This window comes from Oncorhynchus clarkii, chromosome 13 (genome assembly GCF_045791955.1).
Source record: "Oncorhynchus clarkii lewisi isolate Uvic-CL-2024 chromosome 13, UVic_Ocla_1.0, whole genome shotgun sequence".
NCBI lineage: Eukaryota > Metazoa > Chordata > Actinopteri > Salmoniformes > Salmonidae > Oncorhynchus > Oncorhynchus clarkii.
In genome coordinates, this window is record NC_092159.1 from 58,879,550 (window position 1) to 58,898,839 (window position 19,290).

Here is a 19,290-nt window from a genome sequence, read left to right on the forward strand (position 1 = left end):
TCAGGGATTACTTCAAGGAAGGGAAGAAGGATCGTATTGCATTGTAAGATGATTACAACAGGGCCATTTGGGCTACTCTGGGCTACTCAAACAGGGCCATTTGGGTTACTCTGGGCTACTCAAACAGGGCCATTTGGGCTACTCTGGGCTACTCAAACAGGGCCATTTGGGCTACTCAAACAGGGCCATTTGGGCTACTCTGGGCTACTCAAACAGGGCCATTTGGGCTACTCAAACAGGGCCATTTGGGCTACTCAAACAGGGCCATTTGGGCTACTCAAACAGGGCCATTTGGGCTACTCTGGTCTGGTATTCTACACCATTAATTTGGGCATTTTAGAAGCTGATTCGTGTCCTCTTTGGAAGCAGTGAGTATGTTTGGGAGCAGTGTTGGATAATCATTGTACTGATACACTGTTGTTAAAGACAACAGTAAACATCACAACAAAGACATATTGATGTGAAAAGCTGCCTTTATTCAGGCATCCAGATAATAATTTAAGGACCGCTATACAGAATCTGATGTTTTTTTATAGGCTGTGTGAGTGACCAAAATTAGCAGATTTTATTAAGTATTCGCTGTTGTTGATGTTGGCAATGTCACTTGGGAAAAAAACTATATTTAGGTAACCAATGCTTTTTTTTGGAAAACAAATACATTATAATAAAATAAACACAAAGAAACTTTCTACACATTTTCACTCTTTGCCAAAACAAAGAAGTGGGAACGGCCTCTCCTTTGCCGCTAAAGTAGAAAAGAGAGTAGTGAAAATGTTCCCCAGTCAGTCTGTGTAATGTATCGTTGTTGGTTGAGCTGTGAACCCAGGTGGGAACCAGGTCCTCCCTCTCTCCTTCTCCCTCCACGGGCTTCAGGGGTCGTCAGGAGGTCGCGCCAGGTTAGTACTCCCAGAGACAGGAGGGGTCCACGGTAGCAGCGTCGCCCTTCAGCGTGCCGCTGTCCCCACGCAGGTACTTGCCGTTCTTGCCCTTGATGCCCACCCGCCCGTGCTCCAGGAACTCCAGGAAGAAGTCCTCAGGCTTGTCTCCGTCTGAGCACACCAGGCCGCTGCTGGAGACATACCAGAACTTTCCACCTACGCCTGAGTGGAGATGGACAACGTTATTGTTAGTTAGAGATAAAGAGTTACATACTTGGTTTGGTGTACTTTGTAGTAATACTGATAGAACTATGCCACATTTTACTCTAAGACAGTAGAACACATGCAGATAGAACATTTACACATACATGGTACATGAAGACATGCACACAAATGCAAACATGCATCCATGCAAGCACACACACACACACACACACACACACACACACACACACACACACACACACACACACACACACACACACACACACAAACACTGACTTTTTATGTGGTAGGCGCCATCGCTGAAAAGCAGTAAGAAGATGTCATAGACGGATCGGTTGGCATCCAGCGTGTTGGAGCTCTTGTGATGACACACAAAACCGTTCTCCCCTCGCAGGATCAACATGGGCCGATTAATGAGCTTCATCAGGAAGAGCTCATCATCACCTGCAACACAACGACAGGAAGGTAGAATAACAATAATGACAATAATAATAATGACAACAACAATAATAATAATAACAATAATAAAATAATGACAATAATAATAATGACACCAACAATAATAACAATAATAATAATAAAATAATAACAACAACAATAATGACAATAAAATAATAACAATAATAAAATAATAACAACAATAATAATACAATATTAACAATAATAACAATAATCATAATGACAATAATAATAATGACAATAAAATAATAACAATAATAAAATAATAACAAAAAAAGAATGACAATAATAATAATGACAATAAAATAATGACAATAATGACAATAATAATAATAACATAATGACAATAATAATCATGACAATAAAATAATAACAATAATAATAATGACAATAAAATAATAACAATAATAATAATGACAATAAAATAATAACAATAATAATAATAAAATAATAACAAACAACAATAATAACAATAATAATAATGACAACAACAATAATAACAATAAATAATAATGACAAAATTAATAATAATTTGGTGGGTGCTTATATTTGTCCTATTTCTGACATCTAAGAGTGTGTTAATATGCATATGTGAATTGGAACCCACTGGGCACAGACGTCAGTTCAACATCTATTTTTGACTTACATTTGGTTGACTAACGTGAATTCAACTTGAAATCAACAAATAAACGTCACCATGACATTGAATTTAGTTTAAAAGTTGAAAAAAAAATGGCAAAATACATTTACGTTGACGACTTTTTGCAAATCCAATCAGTTTCCCATGCTGATTCCCATGCTGATTCCCATGCTGATTCCCATGCTGATTCCCATGCTGATTCCCATGCTGATTCCCATGCTAATTCCCATGCTGATTCCCATGCTGATTCCCATGCTGATTCCCATGCTGATTCCCATGCTGATTCAACGTCATCACCTTGATTTGTTGTTGTTGAAATGACGTGGAAACAACGTTGATTCAGCCGTGTTTTGCCCAGTGGGAAACTAGGTTTTTGCATATCCCAACTCCCCCTGACAGTGGGGTCATGGCCAGGTGAGGCTTTAATTACACATGTCCTTTTGACAGAAACGGACTGTCCATAGTACGGTAGGGACATAGGGCGGTGGGGACATAGGGCGGTAGGGACATGGTAGGGACATAGGGCGGTAGGGACATGGTAGGGACATAGGGTGGGTGGAAAATAGGGCTATAGGGCGGACAAGGGGGGTAGTGACATAAAGGGGTAGGGCAGGTGGGACATAGGGGGTAGAGACGTAGGGCGGTAGAGACATGGGGCGGGTGGGACATGGGGCTGTAGAGACATGGGGGGGATGGGACATAGAGCGGGTGGGACATAAAGCGGGTGGGACATAGGGGGTAGAGACATGGGACAGTAGAGACATAGGGCGGTAGAGACATGGGGCGGTAGAGACATGGGGCGGTAGGGACATGGGGCGTGCCATAGCTGAATCAGAATTAGTTAGGTAACATTGATAAATAAGATTTGATTTACTTTCATAATATGCTTATGTGAGATACTTGTCATTAGGATGTCTTCTTTTGGACTATACTGTTGGCAGTTGCATTTTCCTCTCTCTTCTCTAGGGAAAATCACTTGGGGCCCAGCGAGGGGAGAGGTCAGGCTTGTCTTTTACATGTCTGGTAATAGGCAGAATATCAGAAAGGGAGAAGTCAGGTTTGAACATTGTCTTCATAATGAATATATCTGTGAAACCATGTGAAGGGCTCCACTATGTCTGTACTCCAGTCACTCCCTCCTTTTCCCATTGAGTGTCTGGAACCATTTTATGTCCCCTCTGATGTTGCCCTTCTCTTGACCTAGTATATGACCTAGAGGCTCACTCTCCTCTGTGAGCTTGTCCAGGAGGGATTGTATGTGAGATGGGAGTATCTAGAATTGACAATTGATATATGCCATTGGATGAGGTAATGTTTTGGTAATATGAAGTACCAAGAACAAGAAGTAGAACCTCGTCTAAGAGACCAAACTGAACAATAATTTATAGCTAATGCTATCTGGCTATGGAATACTCCTCTTTCAAGTAAAATACCCTTTGTGAAGTTCCTAAGATCTGTGGTTCGTCATTGTGAGTTGAGAGGGGTGTATCTTGGCTCTAAAAGATGAAGTATTCTTTTGTAAGTACTCTCAGAATTAATTTATAGACACTGAATTGATCTGATAGTCACAGGGCTATGGTGAAGCTCATATAATTAAAGATTAAGTTTAAATAACTCTGACTGGTGTGTGGTTTGCTCTCTCATCATTTGGTAATGCAGGAAATTGCCACGACAGGCGGTAGATACATGGGGCGGTAGAGACATAGGGCGGGTGGGACATAGGCCGGGTGGGACATAGGGCGGTAGAGACATAGGGCGGTAGAGACATAGGGCGGTAGAGACATAGGGCGGACATGGGGCGGTAGAGACATAGAGCGGACATGGGGCGGTAGAGACATAGAGCGGGTGGGACATAGGGCGGTAGAGACATAGGGCGGACATGGGGTGGTAGAGACATAGGGCGGGTGGGACATAGGGCGGTAGAGACATAGGGCGGGTGGGACATAGGGCGGTAGAGACATAGGGCGGACATGGGGCGGTAGAGACATAGGGCGGGTGGGACATAGGGCGGTTGGGACATAGGGCGGTAGAGACATAGGGCGGTAGAGACATAGGGCGGTAGGGACATAGGACAGGTGGGACATAGGGCGGTAGAGACATAGGGCGGTAGAGACAGGACGGGTGGGACATAGGACGGGTGGGACATAGGACTTGTGGGACATGGGGTGGACATGGGGCGGTAGAGACATGGGGCGGTAGAGACATAGGGCAGTAAGGCCATGGGGCGGTAGAGACATGGGGCGGTAGAGACATGGGGCGGTAGAGACATGGGGCGGTAAGGCCAAATGCCAGATGGGACTCTGGATTTTAGCCCTGTGGACCTGTCAGAATTATATTTTTTGAGCTAGTATTTTCTATTTGTATTATCTATTTGTATTATGGATCCCCATTAGCTGTTGCCAAAGCAGCAGCTCCTCTTCCTGGGGTCCAGCAAAATTAAGGCAGTTTATACAATTTTAAAACATTATAATACATTCACAGATTTCACAACACACTGTGTGCCCTCAGGCCCCTACTCCACCACTACCACATATCTACAGTACTAAATCCATGTGTATGTGTAGTGCACATGTTATTGTGTGTGTGTGTGTGTGTGTAGTGTGTAGTGTGTGTGTGTGTGTGTAGTGTGTAGTGTGTGTGTGTGTGTGTGTGTGTGTGTGTGTGTGTGTGTGTGTGTGTGTGTGTGTGTGTGTGTGTGTGTGTGTGCGTGTGTGCGTGTGTGTGTGCGTGTGTCTGTGCCAATGTTTGTGTTGCTTCACGGTCCTCGCTGTTCCATAAGGTGTTTTTTTATCTGTTTTTTAAATCTAATTTTACTGCTTGTGTCAGTTACTTTATGTGGAATAGAGTTCCATGTAGTCATGGCTCTATGTAGTCCTGTGTGCCTCCCATAGTCTGTTCTGGACTTGGGGACTGTGAAGAGACCTCTTGTGGCATGTCTAATGGGGTATGCATGGGTGTCTGAGCTGTGTGCCAGTAGTTTAGACAGACAGCTCAGTGCATTCAACATGTCAATACCTCTCATAAATAAAAGTAGTGATGAAGTCAATCTCTCCTCCACTTTCAACGGGGGGAGAGTTTGACATGCATATTATTAAAATTAGCTCTCTGTGTACATCCAAGGGCCAGCCATGCCGCCCTGTTCTAAGCCAATTGCAATTTTCCTAAGTCCTTTTTTGTAATGGGGCCCTAAAGGAAATAAATGGGCCAGTGAGAGAAATTCCCAGGCTGATGTCTGGTCCTTCCCTGTCCTTTGATCACCATTGATCTTCTATTCTTCTTCTCTTTCGTCCTCTGATCACATGCCAATTCTCTTTACACATGACACGTGCTCATTCGTCCCTCAGTCGTGTTGAGCACATTCCATGTGACACATTCAACGTGATCTCTATGCTAACTGAATCACATCAGAGATGTGGCTCTCGAAGCACTTACCTACGGAATCGCTGACGGCTGAAAGCTGCCCATTCTTTTTGGTGCACACGTACTTCCCATTGCTTGCCTTCAGTGCTACACTGCGACCGAGCCATTCAATGTCAAACATTGTGTTGGCCTCCCTGTGGTTGTCCGGATAAGGGGATGAAAGAGAAGAAGGAAAAGAGGGGGGGGGTTAAGTTGAAAATAATTTAATGGAAGGTTGTTTAAATCTAATATAATTGTTTAAACCTAAGTGTTTTGATGTATGCCCTCATAAGCGACATTACATAAAACTGTTCATATCCTCTGGTTGCAGATCTGTTTAGTAGAGATCTGTTCTTCATGCACCCTAAACTGAGGCACATATTTGTTCTATTCCAGAACAAGAACACTAAGATTAAATTCATTTGGTTTATTCGTTGACAAGTTCAATCAGGTGTGCTTGTTCTGACAAAACAACATCTGAATGTCCAACAGATAATGTTAGCATGTTAGCATGTTAGCAAGAATGTCCAACAGATAATGTTAGCATGTTAGCAAGAATGTTCAACAGATAATGTTAGCATGTTAGCAAGAATGTCCAACAGATAATGTTAGCATGTTAGCAAGAATGTTCAACAGATAATGTTAGCATGTTAGCAAGAATGTCCAACAGATCATGTTAGCATGTTAGCAAGAATGTCCAACAGATGATGTTAGCATGTTAGCAAGAATGTCCAAAAGAATGAATTGGGAAGCCGTCTGTAGCCAACTCTATGGTGTGCATTCTCATGACAAACTAGTGAGTGTAAAATAGATCTACTTACACCTCCGTGGCTGTGGACTGGATCCCTCCGTGGGAGACCAGTGTCCAGTAGTTACCGCCGTTGGTCCTAAACATGCACTTCTTGCTCTCCTTATCAATCTCCATCTGGAAGGTCTCCATGTCTGTCTCCACATCCTGGTTGGCTGAGATGCTCACACCTATAATGATACAACACAACAAACTTCATTGCTCCATTATACAGAGACAACAAAACTTTATTGATCCATTATACAGAGACAACAACAAAAGGGAAATAAAAGAGAAAAAGACAGTTGAGATAAGAATGCCATGGCTCGGAGTCGAAGGGCATTACAATGACGATGATTACAAGCTCTTCTCACAAGCCATTTACACTCAAAGGTGATTTGCAGGAGAACCATGGACACAGCAGTGATGTGACAGCTCATTAAAGAACTGTCTGTCTCTCGTCTCTTCTTCTCTAGTGTTACACAGCTCAGGGACTCACAGCACAAAACCTGGTCAGAAGACAGTGCTATTCTTATATCCCGGGCCTTGTCTAAATGGGCTGTGTGGTTAAGGTTAGGTACGCTAGATCATGTCTCGTAGGCCAAAGCTTTAGACATCCTATTCATTTAGGATGATGAGTTCTTCCTTATAGAGCTTCTCTGAAAGCTGACTATTCTGGAGTATATCTCTCTCTTTTTAAAGGAGTAGGGCACCGAGCTCCACCAACCTAGACTGGATATAAAGTATCAGAGAAAAACAGGGTAGGTTCACACACAAAGTCAACAGCTTTATGATCCTTTTCATTTAGTGATTTTAACGTATTTGTTTTTTAAATCTCTTGCACTTCTGTATCATCCAACCCCAAATATGAGCTCCTTCCAATCATCCACATTTCTTCCCTTGATACAAGCCCACATCTTTTAAATCACTTCCACTCATAAATGCACTCTGCTCCTTTATAGTGCAGGACTGTCAGGACAGAACATTGCCAACGTGTCATGTTAAACAGTATAATAGTCCTGGTCTTCTCGGTGTGTAACTCTGCAAGTATACCCTCATGTTGTGAGCAGGGGGGATATTACAGTATGCAACCACTGCTACTGCAGGACTGTGAGCTCATAATACACACACAGTACCTAAATAAAAAATGATGAGGACATAAACACATTGCACCAACAATCTGAATGTGAATTACCGAGGCAACGCCGCTGCAACCTTGTCTCAGAGGAAAACGTGTTAAATTTGACCAAAATCCGTGCCTCTATTTAGAATGATAGGTTACTTTACATTGGCCTACAATGTAACAGCAGCCATACAATATAACATAATACGAATTGTAGGACGTATAGTATCCTACGTCTTGATCGCTTTAACCAGTTTAGCACAGTATGATATATTATCTTCAACTGCTGTACTGTAGTACGTTAGGGGTCAGGGTTAGGAGTTGGGTCATAGGGTTAAGGTCAGGGTTAGGAGTTGGGTCATAGGGTTAAGGTTAGGAGTTGGGTTATAGGGTTAAGGTTAGGAGTTGGGTTATAGGGTTAAGGTTAGGAGTTGGGTCATAGGGTTAAGGTCAGGGTTAAGGAGTTGGGTTATAGGGTTAAGGTTAGGAGTTGGGTCATAGGGTTAAGGTTAGGAGTTGGGTTATATGGTTAAGGTCAGGGTTGGGAGTTGGGTTATAGGGTTAAGGTCAGGGTTAGGAGTTGGGTTATAGGGTTAAGGTCAGGGTTGGGAGTTGGGTTATAGGGTTAAGGTCAGGGTTAGGAGTTGGGTCATAGGGTTAAGGTTAGGGTTAGGAGTTGGGTCATAGGGTTAAGGTCAGGGTTAGCTAACATGCTAAGTAGTTTCAAAGTAGCTAAAATGGTGTAAGTAGTTGCAAAGTTGCTAATTAGCTAAAATACTAAAGTTGTCTGTGATGAGATTCAAACACACAACATTTGGGTTGCTACAGTGCCTTGCGAAAGTATTCGGCCCCCTTGAACTTTGCGACCTTTAGCCACATTTCAGGCTTCAAACTATTGGGAAGCCCCACTGGTTGTAATAAGGTTGTAACGTAATAAAATGTGGAAAAAGTAAAGGGTTATCAATACTTTCGAATGCACTGTATAATACGTTTTGCTCTGAGACCAGGCTGGATCACTATAGAGTTCAGCTGTATAATATTCTATAGGTTTTGGGATCAGCTGTATAATATTTTATAGGTTTTGGGTTCAGCTGTATAATATTTTATAGGTTTTGGGTTCAGCTGTATAATATTCTATAGGTTTTGGGTTCAGCTGTATAGTGTGTTATTTGTTTTGGGTTCAGCTGTATAATTTGTTATTGGTCTGGTGCATGAAAGGGGCAGGAGTTTTTCCTGACTACGTGACCTGGTCAGGAAAAACTCTGGTTTCTATGTATAGCCTAAAACTCTGGGCCATAGATATAGCCTAAAACTATGGCCATAGATATAGCCTAAAACTCTGGGCCATAGATATAGCCTAAAACTCTGGCCATAAGATATAGCCTAAAACTCTGGGCCATAGATATAGTCTAAAACTCTGGGCCATAGATATAGCCTAAAACTCTGGGCCATAAATATAGTCTAAAACTCTGGGCCATAGATAAAGCCTAAAACTCTGGGCCATAGATAAAGCCTAAAACTCTGGGCCATAGATATAGCCTAAAACTCTGGGCCATAGATAAAGCCTAAAACTCTGGGCCATAGATAAAGCCTAAAACCCTGGGCCATAGATAAAGTCTAAAACTAGGACCAGGAGTTATCTTCTAATTAGGTAATGTGGACAGGAAAAACTCCTGGCCTCTATACAAAGCATGCATTTCCTCCTGATTTGGGATCTCCCTGAGGTTTGAACGTCCAAAGAGGAAGTCCCTGGATGTGAGAGGACCAGGGTGGTGTTCATTAGGCACTAAACGGGATAAAACTGAATGAAACATTGCATTGCATGCCCTAATGAACACGACCATAGGAGAGGTGGTGTGAGAGTTGACCTTGGCACCGCCTTGCCCCGAGGTATCCCGCTGCTCGGATGAGCCTGTCATTTGCACGTCCTGTCTTATCCTGCCAGTTTATCTCACACAGCAGATTACACGTGTCCCGAGGTGACCGCAAGTTGTGACACTTACATTGTGATAAAAAAAAATATTAAACTAACATGTCTGGTTGTGTTGTGACAGACGAAGCAGTGCACATGCGGGATTAGGTTCTGGGTGCCACGATGACATGTTGGGTAACACAGGTACTGTAGGCCTATGTACAGCACCTTCAGAAATTATTCCCACCCCTCAACATATAATTTGTTATGTTACAGCCTGAATTTGAAATGCATCAAACATTTTCTCACCCATCTACACACAATACACCATATTGACTAAGTGAAAACATGTTTTTGACATTTTTCAAATGTATTGAAAATGAAATACAGAATTATCTAATTTACATAAGTATTCACATCCCTGAGTCAATTCTTTGTAGAAGCATGTTTGGCAGCGATTACAGCTGTGAGGCTTTCTGGTTAAGTCTCTAAGTGCTTTCCACACCTGGATTGTGCACCATTTTGTATTTATTTATTTGATTTAACCAGGTAGGCCAGTTGAGAACAAGTTCTCATTTACAACTGTAACCTGGCCAAGATAAGGCATAGCAGTACGACGAAAACAACAGCACAGAGTTACACATAAACAAATGTACAGTCAATAACACAAAAGAAAATAAAAATTGAAAGATCTATGTACAGTGTGTGCAAATGTAGAAGAGTAGGGAGGTAGGTAATAAATAGGCCATAGAGGCGAAAATATTACAATTTAATATTAATACTGGAATGATATATTGTGTGTGCAGATGATGATGTGCAAGTAGAGATACTGAGGTGCAAAAGAGGGTAAGTAATAATATGGGGATGAGGTAGTCGGTTGTGCTACTTACAGACTGGCTGTGTACAGGTATAGTGATCGGTAAGCTGATCTGACAGCTGATGCTTAAAGTTAGAGAGGGAGATGTAAGACTCCAGCTTCAGAGATTCTTGCAATTCGCTCCAGTCATTGGCAGCAGAGAACTGGAAGGAGAGGCGGCCAAAGGAAGTGTTGGCTTTGGGGATGACCAGTGCAATATACCTGCTGGAGCGCGTGCTACAGGTGGGTGTTGCTATGGTGACCAGTGAGCTGAGATAAGGCAGGGCTTTACCTATCAAAGACTTATAGATGACCTGGAGCCAGTGGGTTTGGCGGTGGATATGTAGTGAGGGCCAGCCAACGAGAGAATAGAGGTCGCAGTGGTGGGTAGTGTATGGGGCTTTGGTGATAAAAATGGATGGCACTGTGATAGACTACATCCAGTTTGCTGAGTAGAGTGTTGGGGTCTATTTTGTAAATGACATTGCCGAAGTCAAGGATTGGTAGGATAGTCAGTTTTACGAGGGTATGTTTGGCGGAATGAGTGAAGGAGGTTTTGTTTGCGAAATAGGAAGCCGATTCTAGATTTAATTTGGGATTGGAGATGCGAGTCTGGAAGGACAGTTTACAATCTAACCAGACCCCTAGGTATTTGTAGTTGTCCACATATTCTAAGTCAGAACCGTCCAGAGTAGTGATGCTAGTCAGCGGGAGGGTGCGGGCAGCGATCGGTTGAAGAGCGTGCACTTAGTTTTACTAGCATTTAAAAGCAGTTGGAGGCCATGGAAGGAGTGTTGTATGACGTTGAAGCTCGTTTGAAGATTTGTTAGCACAGTGTCCAAAGAAGGGGCAGGTGTATACAGAATGGTGTTGTCTGCGTAGAGGTGGATCAGAGAATCACCAGTAGCATTCATCTTTTCAAAATTATTCAAGCTCTGTCAAAATGGTTGTTGGTCATTGCTAGACAGGTCTTGTCATAGATTTTTTTGTAGATTTATGTCAAAACTGTAACTTGGCCACTCAGGAACATTCACTGTCTTCTTGGTAAGCATCTCCAGTGTAGATTTGGCCTTGTGTTTTGTGGTATTGTCCTGCTGAAAGGTACATTCATCTCCTAGTGTCTGGTAGAAAGCACTCTAAGGCAAGTTTTCCTCTAGGATTTTGCCTGGGCTTACCTCCATTCCGTTTGTTTTTATCATGAAAAACTCCCCAGTTCTTAACAATTACAAGCATACCCATAACATGATGCAGCCACCACAACAACAATGTTGTTGATCCATCCTCACTTTTCTCTAATCACAGCCATTAAACTCTAACTGTTTTAACGTCACCATTAACCTCATGGTGAAATTCCTGAGCGGTTTCCTTCCTCTCTGGCAACTGAGTTAGGAAGGACGCCTGTATCTTTGTAGTGACTGGGTGTATTGATACACCATCCAAAGTGTAATTAATAACTTCACCATGCTCAAAGGGATATTCAATGTCTACTTTTTATATTTTTACTAATCTACCAATAGGTGCCCTTCTTTGTGAGGCATTGGAAAACCTCCCTGGTCTTTGTGGTTTAATCTATGTTTGAAAGGCAATACTCGACTGAGGGACCTGACAGATAATTGTATGTATGGGGTACAGAAATGACACAGTCATTTAAAAATCATGTTAAACATTATTATTGCACACAGAGTGATTCCATGCAACTCATGTGACTTGTTCAGCACATTTTTACTCCTGAACTTATTTAGGCATGCATTACAAAGGGGTTGAATACTTATTGACTCAAGACATTTCAGCGTTTAATTTTAAATTAATTTGTAAACATTTCAAAAAACATAATTCCACTTTGACATTATGGGGTATTGTGTGTAGGCCACTGACAAAATAATCTCAATATAAACCATCTTAAATTCCGCCGGTAACACAACAACATGTGGAAAAAGTCAAGGGGAGTGAATACTTTCTGAAGGCTCTGTATGTGTGTGTTTGTGTCCCCGCAGTTCCTTCAGATGTTTCCAGGTGTTTGCCAGTGTCCCTGCAGTTCCTTCAGATGTTTCCAGGTGTTTGCCAGTGTCCCCGCAGTTCCTTCAGATGTTTCCAGGTGTTTGCCAGAGTCCCCGCAGTTCCTTCAGATGTTTCCAGGTGTTTTCCAGTGTCCCCGCAGTTCCTTCAGATGTTTCCAGGTGTTTGCCAGTGTCCCCGCAGTTCCTTCAGATGTTTCCAGGTGTTTGCCAGTGTCCCCGCAGTTCCTTCAGATGTTTCCAGGTGTTTGCCAGTGTCCCCGCAGTTCCTTCAGATGTTTCCAGACCTGGGTTCTAATCATTTCTGTTTGAAAGCTTTTAAATGCTTTGAGTGTTTGATTGAGTCTGCCTTGAGTACCAGATGGGCAGGGTTTGTACTTTTGCTTAAGCTTAATCAAGCGCAGCCCAAAGTATTTGATAGAAAATAAATACTGAATCCAGCTTTTGCTTTTCACCACTGACCCCTCACTCCACCCATAGTGGTGCAATATCACTGTGTAATAGAAATATCTCCCGATGTGGTACTGTAGGGAAGCACAGCTACTGCAACAGTTCTAGAAATACTCAAATGAAGGACTGGAAATGTATTTGGAGAAACCTGATGCGGCCAAATAACTGTTGGGAATGGCCCATCATCCAAAAGGCATAGATATTGACTGAGGATACAAATATGTTTGAAAAGCACAGCATTCACAATAGACAACAAGTAAGCACCAATGACATCATTAAAGATGCACTCCAGGATCGTAAGCACAATAAAATCGTAACATATCATACGATTTTCACAATGTATATATATATATATATATATAAATTGTTTGCAAGATGTAACTTATTATACGAAATGGATGACGTAGTACACAATTGGATGACGTAGTACACAATTTGATGACGTAGTACACAATTTGATGACGTAGTACACAATTTGATGACATAGTACACAATTTGATGACGTAGTACACAATTTGATGACGTAGTACACAATTTGATGACGTGGTACACAATTTGATGACGTAGTACACAAATGGATGACGTAGTACACAATTTGATGACGTAGTACACAATTTGATGACGTAGTGCACAATTTGATGACGTAGTACACAATTTGATGACGTAGTACACAATTTGATGACGTAGTACACAATTTCATGACGTAGTACACAATTTGATGACGTAGTACACAATTTGATGACATAGTGCACAATTTGATGACGTAGTACACAATTTGATGACCTAGTACACAATTTGATGACATAGTACACAATTTCATGACGTAGTACACAAAAAACGGGGACCACTTTTGGCTCGTGAGCACCACTTTTAAAACTACTGGCTGAAATGATACAGAAGTTTGAGAGTGCATCTTTAATGAAGGCTATATATAGCTGAGCTTTCAAAGTCTAAAATATAGTCATTTTCTAAATGTTGCAACATTACAAACTGAAGCCTTCACTTTAGAGCATTATTCAATCAAGTCTAGTGTTAAATTACATCATCAAATCTAGGAGTGGGGGAGACTATTTGCCGTAAAATGAGATGCATGAGATACCCTACACACTGACATTAAGGGTTGTCCTACACACATCCCGTAGGGACTGACATTAAAGATTGTCCTACACACATCCCGTAGGGACTGACATTAAAGATTGTCCTACACATATCCCGTAGGGACTGACAATAAGGATTATCCTACACACATCCCATAGGGACTGACATTAAAGATTGTCATACACACATCCCATAGGGACTGACATTAAGGATTGTCCTAGGGACTGACATTAAGGGTTGTCCTATGCACATCCCATAGGGACTGACATTAAGGATTGTCCTATGCACATCCCGTAGGGACTGACATTAAGGATTGTCCTATGCACATCCCATAGGGACTGACATTAAGGGTTGTCCTACACACATCCCGTAGGGACTGACATTAAGGGTTGTCCTACACACATCCCGTAGGGACTGACATTAAGGGTTGTCCTACACACATCCCGTAGGGACTGACATTAAGGGTTGTCCTAGGGACTGACATTAAGGGTTGTCCTAGGGACTGACATTAAGTTTAAAAATATATATTTTTACTAATTAAACATTAAGGATTGTCCTACACATATCCCGTAGGGACTGACATTAAGGGTTGTCCTAGGGACTGACATTAAGGGTTGTCCTAGGGACTGACATTAAGTTTAAAAATATATATTTTTACAAATTAAACATTAAGGGTTGTCCTATGCACATCCCATAGGGACTGACATTAAGGGTTGTCCCATACACATCCCATAGGGAATGTCCTTGAATGGCCCAGCCTGAGCCGGGACTTGAACCCGATTGAACATCTCTAAAGAGACCTGAAAATAGCTGTGCAGCGACGATCCCCATCCAACGTGACTGAGCTTAAGAGGATCTGGAGAGAAGAATGGGACAAACTCGCCAAATACAGGTGTGCCAAGCTTGTACCCAAGAAGAATTGAGGCTGTAATCGCTGCTAAAGGTGCTACAACAAAGTACTGAGTAAAGGGTTTGAATACTTATGTAAATGTATTTTTATAAATTTGCTAATATTTCAACAAATCTGTTTTTGCTTTGTCTTGATGGGGCATTGTGTGTAGATTTATAAGTAAAAAAAACAATTTTAGAATAAGGTTGTAACGTAACAAAATGTGGAAAAGTCAAGGGGCCTGAATACTTTCCAAATGCACTGTAAATAGCAGATTGTGTCTGCTGGAGTTCAAATTAGATACCACAGAAATATCCCTCAACCTTTCTCTTAAGCCTGTTACCACCCTAATCCCATACACACACCCCTCCACCCATCCTGCTCATTCGCCTGCTGTAATTCCCTCGGTGGTGCAATGCAAATCTGCACCACAGGGCCCACTAAGCAGCTTTCTGGTGCCTGCCTCGTTCCTAAAACAAATGTCGGGGGAGAGGAGACACCAGTGGTGTATTCATTCGTGCACATTGTAGCAAAACGAAAATGAGAGTTTCTTAGTGGACAAGTTCAGGTTAGTCTCTCCCAGTTTCGTCCCGTTTGCTTCAGTCTGTTTCCTAGTGAATACACCCCATGCAAAAACACTCCTCTTCAGAGAGACCAAGCACAACATTATGGGTTGGGTTGCCATATTGGACATTTTGAAAAGCCACTTGTTGAACATTTTAACCAAAGGAACAGTAGAATGAACTGGGGATAATATTGAGTGCTAATTTTTGCGATCAAATATACTATTTCATGCCTGATCAATATTTGAGCCAGTAGTCTACATACATTATTTTTTAAATCTATTTATATTTTTTTTATTTAACCTTAATTTAACTAGACAAGTCAGTTAAGAACAAATTATTATTTACAATGACGGCCTACCCCAGCCAAACCTGGATGACGCTGGGCCAATGCCTTAGACCACTGTACTATTTCATATTTATTTTGTTGATCTGTAAAATCATCCTGAACTCGTACAATTTAAAATCACATTTACCTCTATATTTTTACCAACTCGTAAGAAATAGCATACCAGGGGAGGCCTGTGCAGGGTAGGGAGGGAAGAATGCATCTCCCTAGTAAATTTGGGAGAAATTGTAATGAATAAAACCTATATAAAAATCATTTTGGTACTTGTAGGTTATGTCATTGTGAATGTAGCTGTGGCAGGGTGACACCCTCACTGAATGACACCCTACAAGTCTTTGTTTGGAACTTCATCCAAACCTGTGACCAGAAACAGCCAAAGTCCCTTCAGTCTCTTTCTAACCTGTCCTCCTTGCCTGCTGGCCTGTCTCTAGGTATGTCACTGTCAGCAGAGGAGATCTCTCCACCTTCATTCCTCTCTCAGGGAAAGCCTCTGCCGAGAGCTAATGATGGGTGTAGGTAACTGATCAGTCTGACTAGTTCTCCTATTTTAACTGCTCTCTCACTGCCTGTCCAGACTAATAGATGACTTCCTCTACCTGCCACAATCAAACAACCTCAGCCCCCATTACAATTACAACCACTCACTCTCCTCACTCTCACTCCACAGATAAAGCATCAGGTAGTTTCAGTTTGATAATAGAATGGTTGTGATCCTGAAATGCACATTGATAGGAATTAGTTAATAGCACCAGCAGGACCCCTCTGCCTCCCTGGAGTCATCAGCCTGCGCTCTGCCTAATCTCTTCTATGGAACACACAGTGGAAATGACAAAGCCCATTACCATGACGACCCGGATGACACGCGTAATGGTGCCCAATGGCTGACTGACCATATGCACCGTGCAGAGCGAGGAGACAAGCATGGCTGCCCTCCAGTTGTACCGTACTTGACACTTGTCACATGCTTTCACAATGTTCTTTCTGAACATTTCCAGGAGAGAGTCTCTGACAATCTTTTTGGATCCCCTAATTGATGACTTTATTTCTGATTCTCGTTGAGTAGAGAACCTTCCCCTATGTGGGCTAACATTCCTAGTGGGCTGCTTCACTGCATGCTTAATGTATTTTGAGATATGTCTCAATGCTCACTTGAGTGAATGGTTTCTGAAATTGACAAATATGACTGAACTGACAGAGACAGACCCACGGGCTTCACTAAGGGTGTAGAGCAGAGGAGGCTGATGAGGGGAGGACAGCTCATAATGATGTCTGGAATGGTATCAAACACATGGTTTCTATATGGTTGACACCATTCCATTGACTCCATTCCAGCCATTACTATGAGCCGACCTCTCCTCAGCCGTCTCACTGGAGCAGAGCAGCACCCAAGACCATGCCATCATCCTGTCGCGCCGAGACACATTTTCTGATTCTAATTGTTGAGATGTAAGGAGTCTTTCAACAGCATGAACTTTTCATCTAATTGCTAAGGAGTGTAACTAAAGACAAAGTGAGCTTCAGCACTGAGCTAACTAATGGTGATTATATTGGACTGCCATTTGCTTGTGATAGAACCAACCAACCTCTACAGGGAAATTATGCAAACGTGAACATTTTCCTACTTGGAATTTCTTGACGTCAACCATAACGCATGAAGTGTGGATTTGCAGGTCAATTACACTGGAGGTTGATCGTGCTGAGCACAGTACAATAAGACTTATTATTTTCTGAACCAAATGGATTTGTACTCTACTCTTCTCTGTGTGTTTAATGTCATGTCAGGTTTGTAGCAATTAAAAGCGTTGAACAAAAAAATAAAAATACTTTCAGCAATTCTAAAGCTCCCTGAGAATGTCACTTGTTTTTTTCCCCAATGGGTTCACAGCTGGCCTACCTACTCTATTTTCTCCATCCCGTTCCTTTCTCAAAATAGAGCAGGCAGAACCTCCCTGGTTAGTCCGTTTGCCGTCCAAATGGAAAATAGAAAGCCGTTTAGAACATTAGTTTCCTCCGTTCTGGGTGGATTCCAAGGAAAGTATAGCAGGTCAATTTGATAGCAATCTCCTGGGAACCCTACTGTGAGCCTAATGGGGTTCTGCTGACATTATTCTTTTCAATTCTTCTGCAGCTAGATGTGCACCTTCAGAGAGGATATTGAATGTATCACCCAAGACATTTCCAACCCCAAATATTGTCCAAACATCAAATTAGTTCAAAGTTTTCATCTCAGTAGAGACTATACAAAAACACTTAAATAATGTGCATTATAGCAATAAATATATACATTGGCTGGATAATTACCTTGTTTGACAGAGACAAATCTTTTGTTGGCTGCCTGGAAAATGACTTGCGGGTGGCTCTCCTCTAGATCAAACAGCTCATCCTTGCCAGGCTTGGAGCACCTGCCTGAGCGCAGCGTGCCGGTCGGGCCCATGGGTGTCAGGTACTTCCCATCGCAGTCCTTGAAGGCCAGCTTGCCTGACTTGAGCTCCAGGGTGAAGCTGGTGGTGGGGGTGTTCTCTTTGACCAGCTTCCCGTCGTTGCTGAGGAAGCGGCTGTCGCACGTCTTCAGGAAGTACTTTCCTTCCAGGTATACCAGGGTGACCAGGGAGTCCGAGCCCCAGGGGATGTTGCTGTCCACCGAGATCTCTCCTTCCCTGGCAAACAGGTGGGCGTAGCGTTTGCGCGCCACGCTGAGCAGGCTAGATTGCGGATGGAGGGCCAGGTGGACGGCCCACAGCTCGGGCTCCCCGATGGCCTGGGCGAAGCAGGACAGGTAGTCAGCCGAGCCTCCGAAGAAGCGCAGGTATGTCTCCGACTGCAGCGCCCAGCGGCCGTCCGACTGGGCCACGATCAGGAAGCGGCAGCCGGGCGAGTCGGGCTGCTCTGCCCCGCAGCTCACCTTACCATCCTTGTCGGAGGCCAGGTAGCGGCCCAGATGGCTGCGAAGGAACACTACCTGGGTGTCCTGGTCCTCTTGCTCCAGAGTCCAGATCTGCTTCTTCTTCATGCTGGAGGCCGAGGCGTTCACCTTGAAGCCGAAGGCCTCGGCCGTTAGGTAACGGCTCTCGTGGTTGATGAGGCCAAACTGCAGCTTCAAGGCTTTGTTAATTCCGTTCGTGGGCATCGTCGATCCGTTGTCCATAGACACACACACACACACACACGCAGAGGTCTGGAGTGGAAAGCTAGGATGAACGAGGGGGAGGGTAGAGGGGGAAGTGTTCCCCTTTCTCTTCTCTCCAGGCGCAAAATTTCCCTGCTTTAACAACCTCCTTCTGTCTAAATGCTTGACTTCCTCTCTCTCTTCCCCCAGAGGGTTTGCACAGGCGCTTGCTCTCTGTTACCTAATCAGCCAGGATTAAAATCAGCAGGACACAGGACCTCAATCCAACGAGCCGCTGACGTCACATACCAGTGCACTAAACCCACCTCTCCCTCTCCTCTTGCCTTCATTCTCTTCCTACAAATACACTTTATCTCACGCCTTTTTTTATTTCACACTCTCTCTATCACTCACAATGACACTCTCATTTCTCAGCCTTAAGTCTCTTCAGGCTGGCTCTCCATCACATAGCTAGGCCTGTGTATACTGGAAACACATCCAGCATGGGGATTACCCCAGCACTGATCTCCTGGTGAGCCAC

The 19,290-nt window shown here is 43.0% G+C and overlaps 1 protein-coding gene across 1 annotated transcript; it reads right to left on the bottom strand.

The window, feature by feature from the left end:
• Positions 1–455: 455 nt before the first annotated feature.
• Positions 456–18,950, bottom strand: LOC139365173 (fascin-2-like). Its single transcript, XM_071102617.1, has 5 exons — positions 17,945–18,950; positions 6,423–6,579; positions 5,635–5,756; positions 1,380–1,547; positions 456–1,100 (listed from the first exon to the last, which is right to left on the bottom strand). Exons 1-5 carry the CDS (start codon positions 18,786–18,788, stop codon positions 898–900), a joined length of 1,494 nt encoding a protein of 497 aa, XP_070958718.1. The 5' UTR covers positions 18,789–18,950; the 3' UTR covers positions 456–897.
• Between the last annotated feature and the right edge of the window lie 340 nt (positions 18,951–19,290).

Excerpts from the sequence above, each read along its gene's own strand:
- LOC139365173 (XM_071102617.1), bottom strand. The coding sequence starts at position 18,788 with ATGGACAACGGATCGACGATGCCCACGAACGGAATTAACAAAGCCTTG. Across the intron at positions 1,548-5,634 it reads AGCCGTCAGCGATTCCGTAG|GTGATGATGAGCTCTTCCTG; the intron begins GTAAGTGCTTCG and ends GTTGTGTTGCAG. Across the intron at positions 1,101-1,379 it reads TGGCGCCTACCACATAAAAA|GCGTAGGTGGAAAGTTCTGG; the intron begins GTCAGTGTTTGT and ends ATCTCCACTCAG.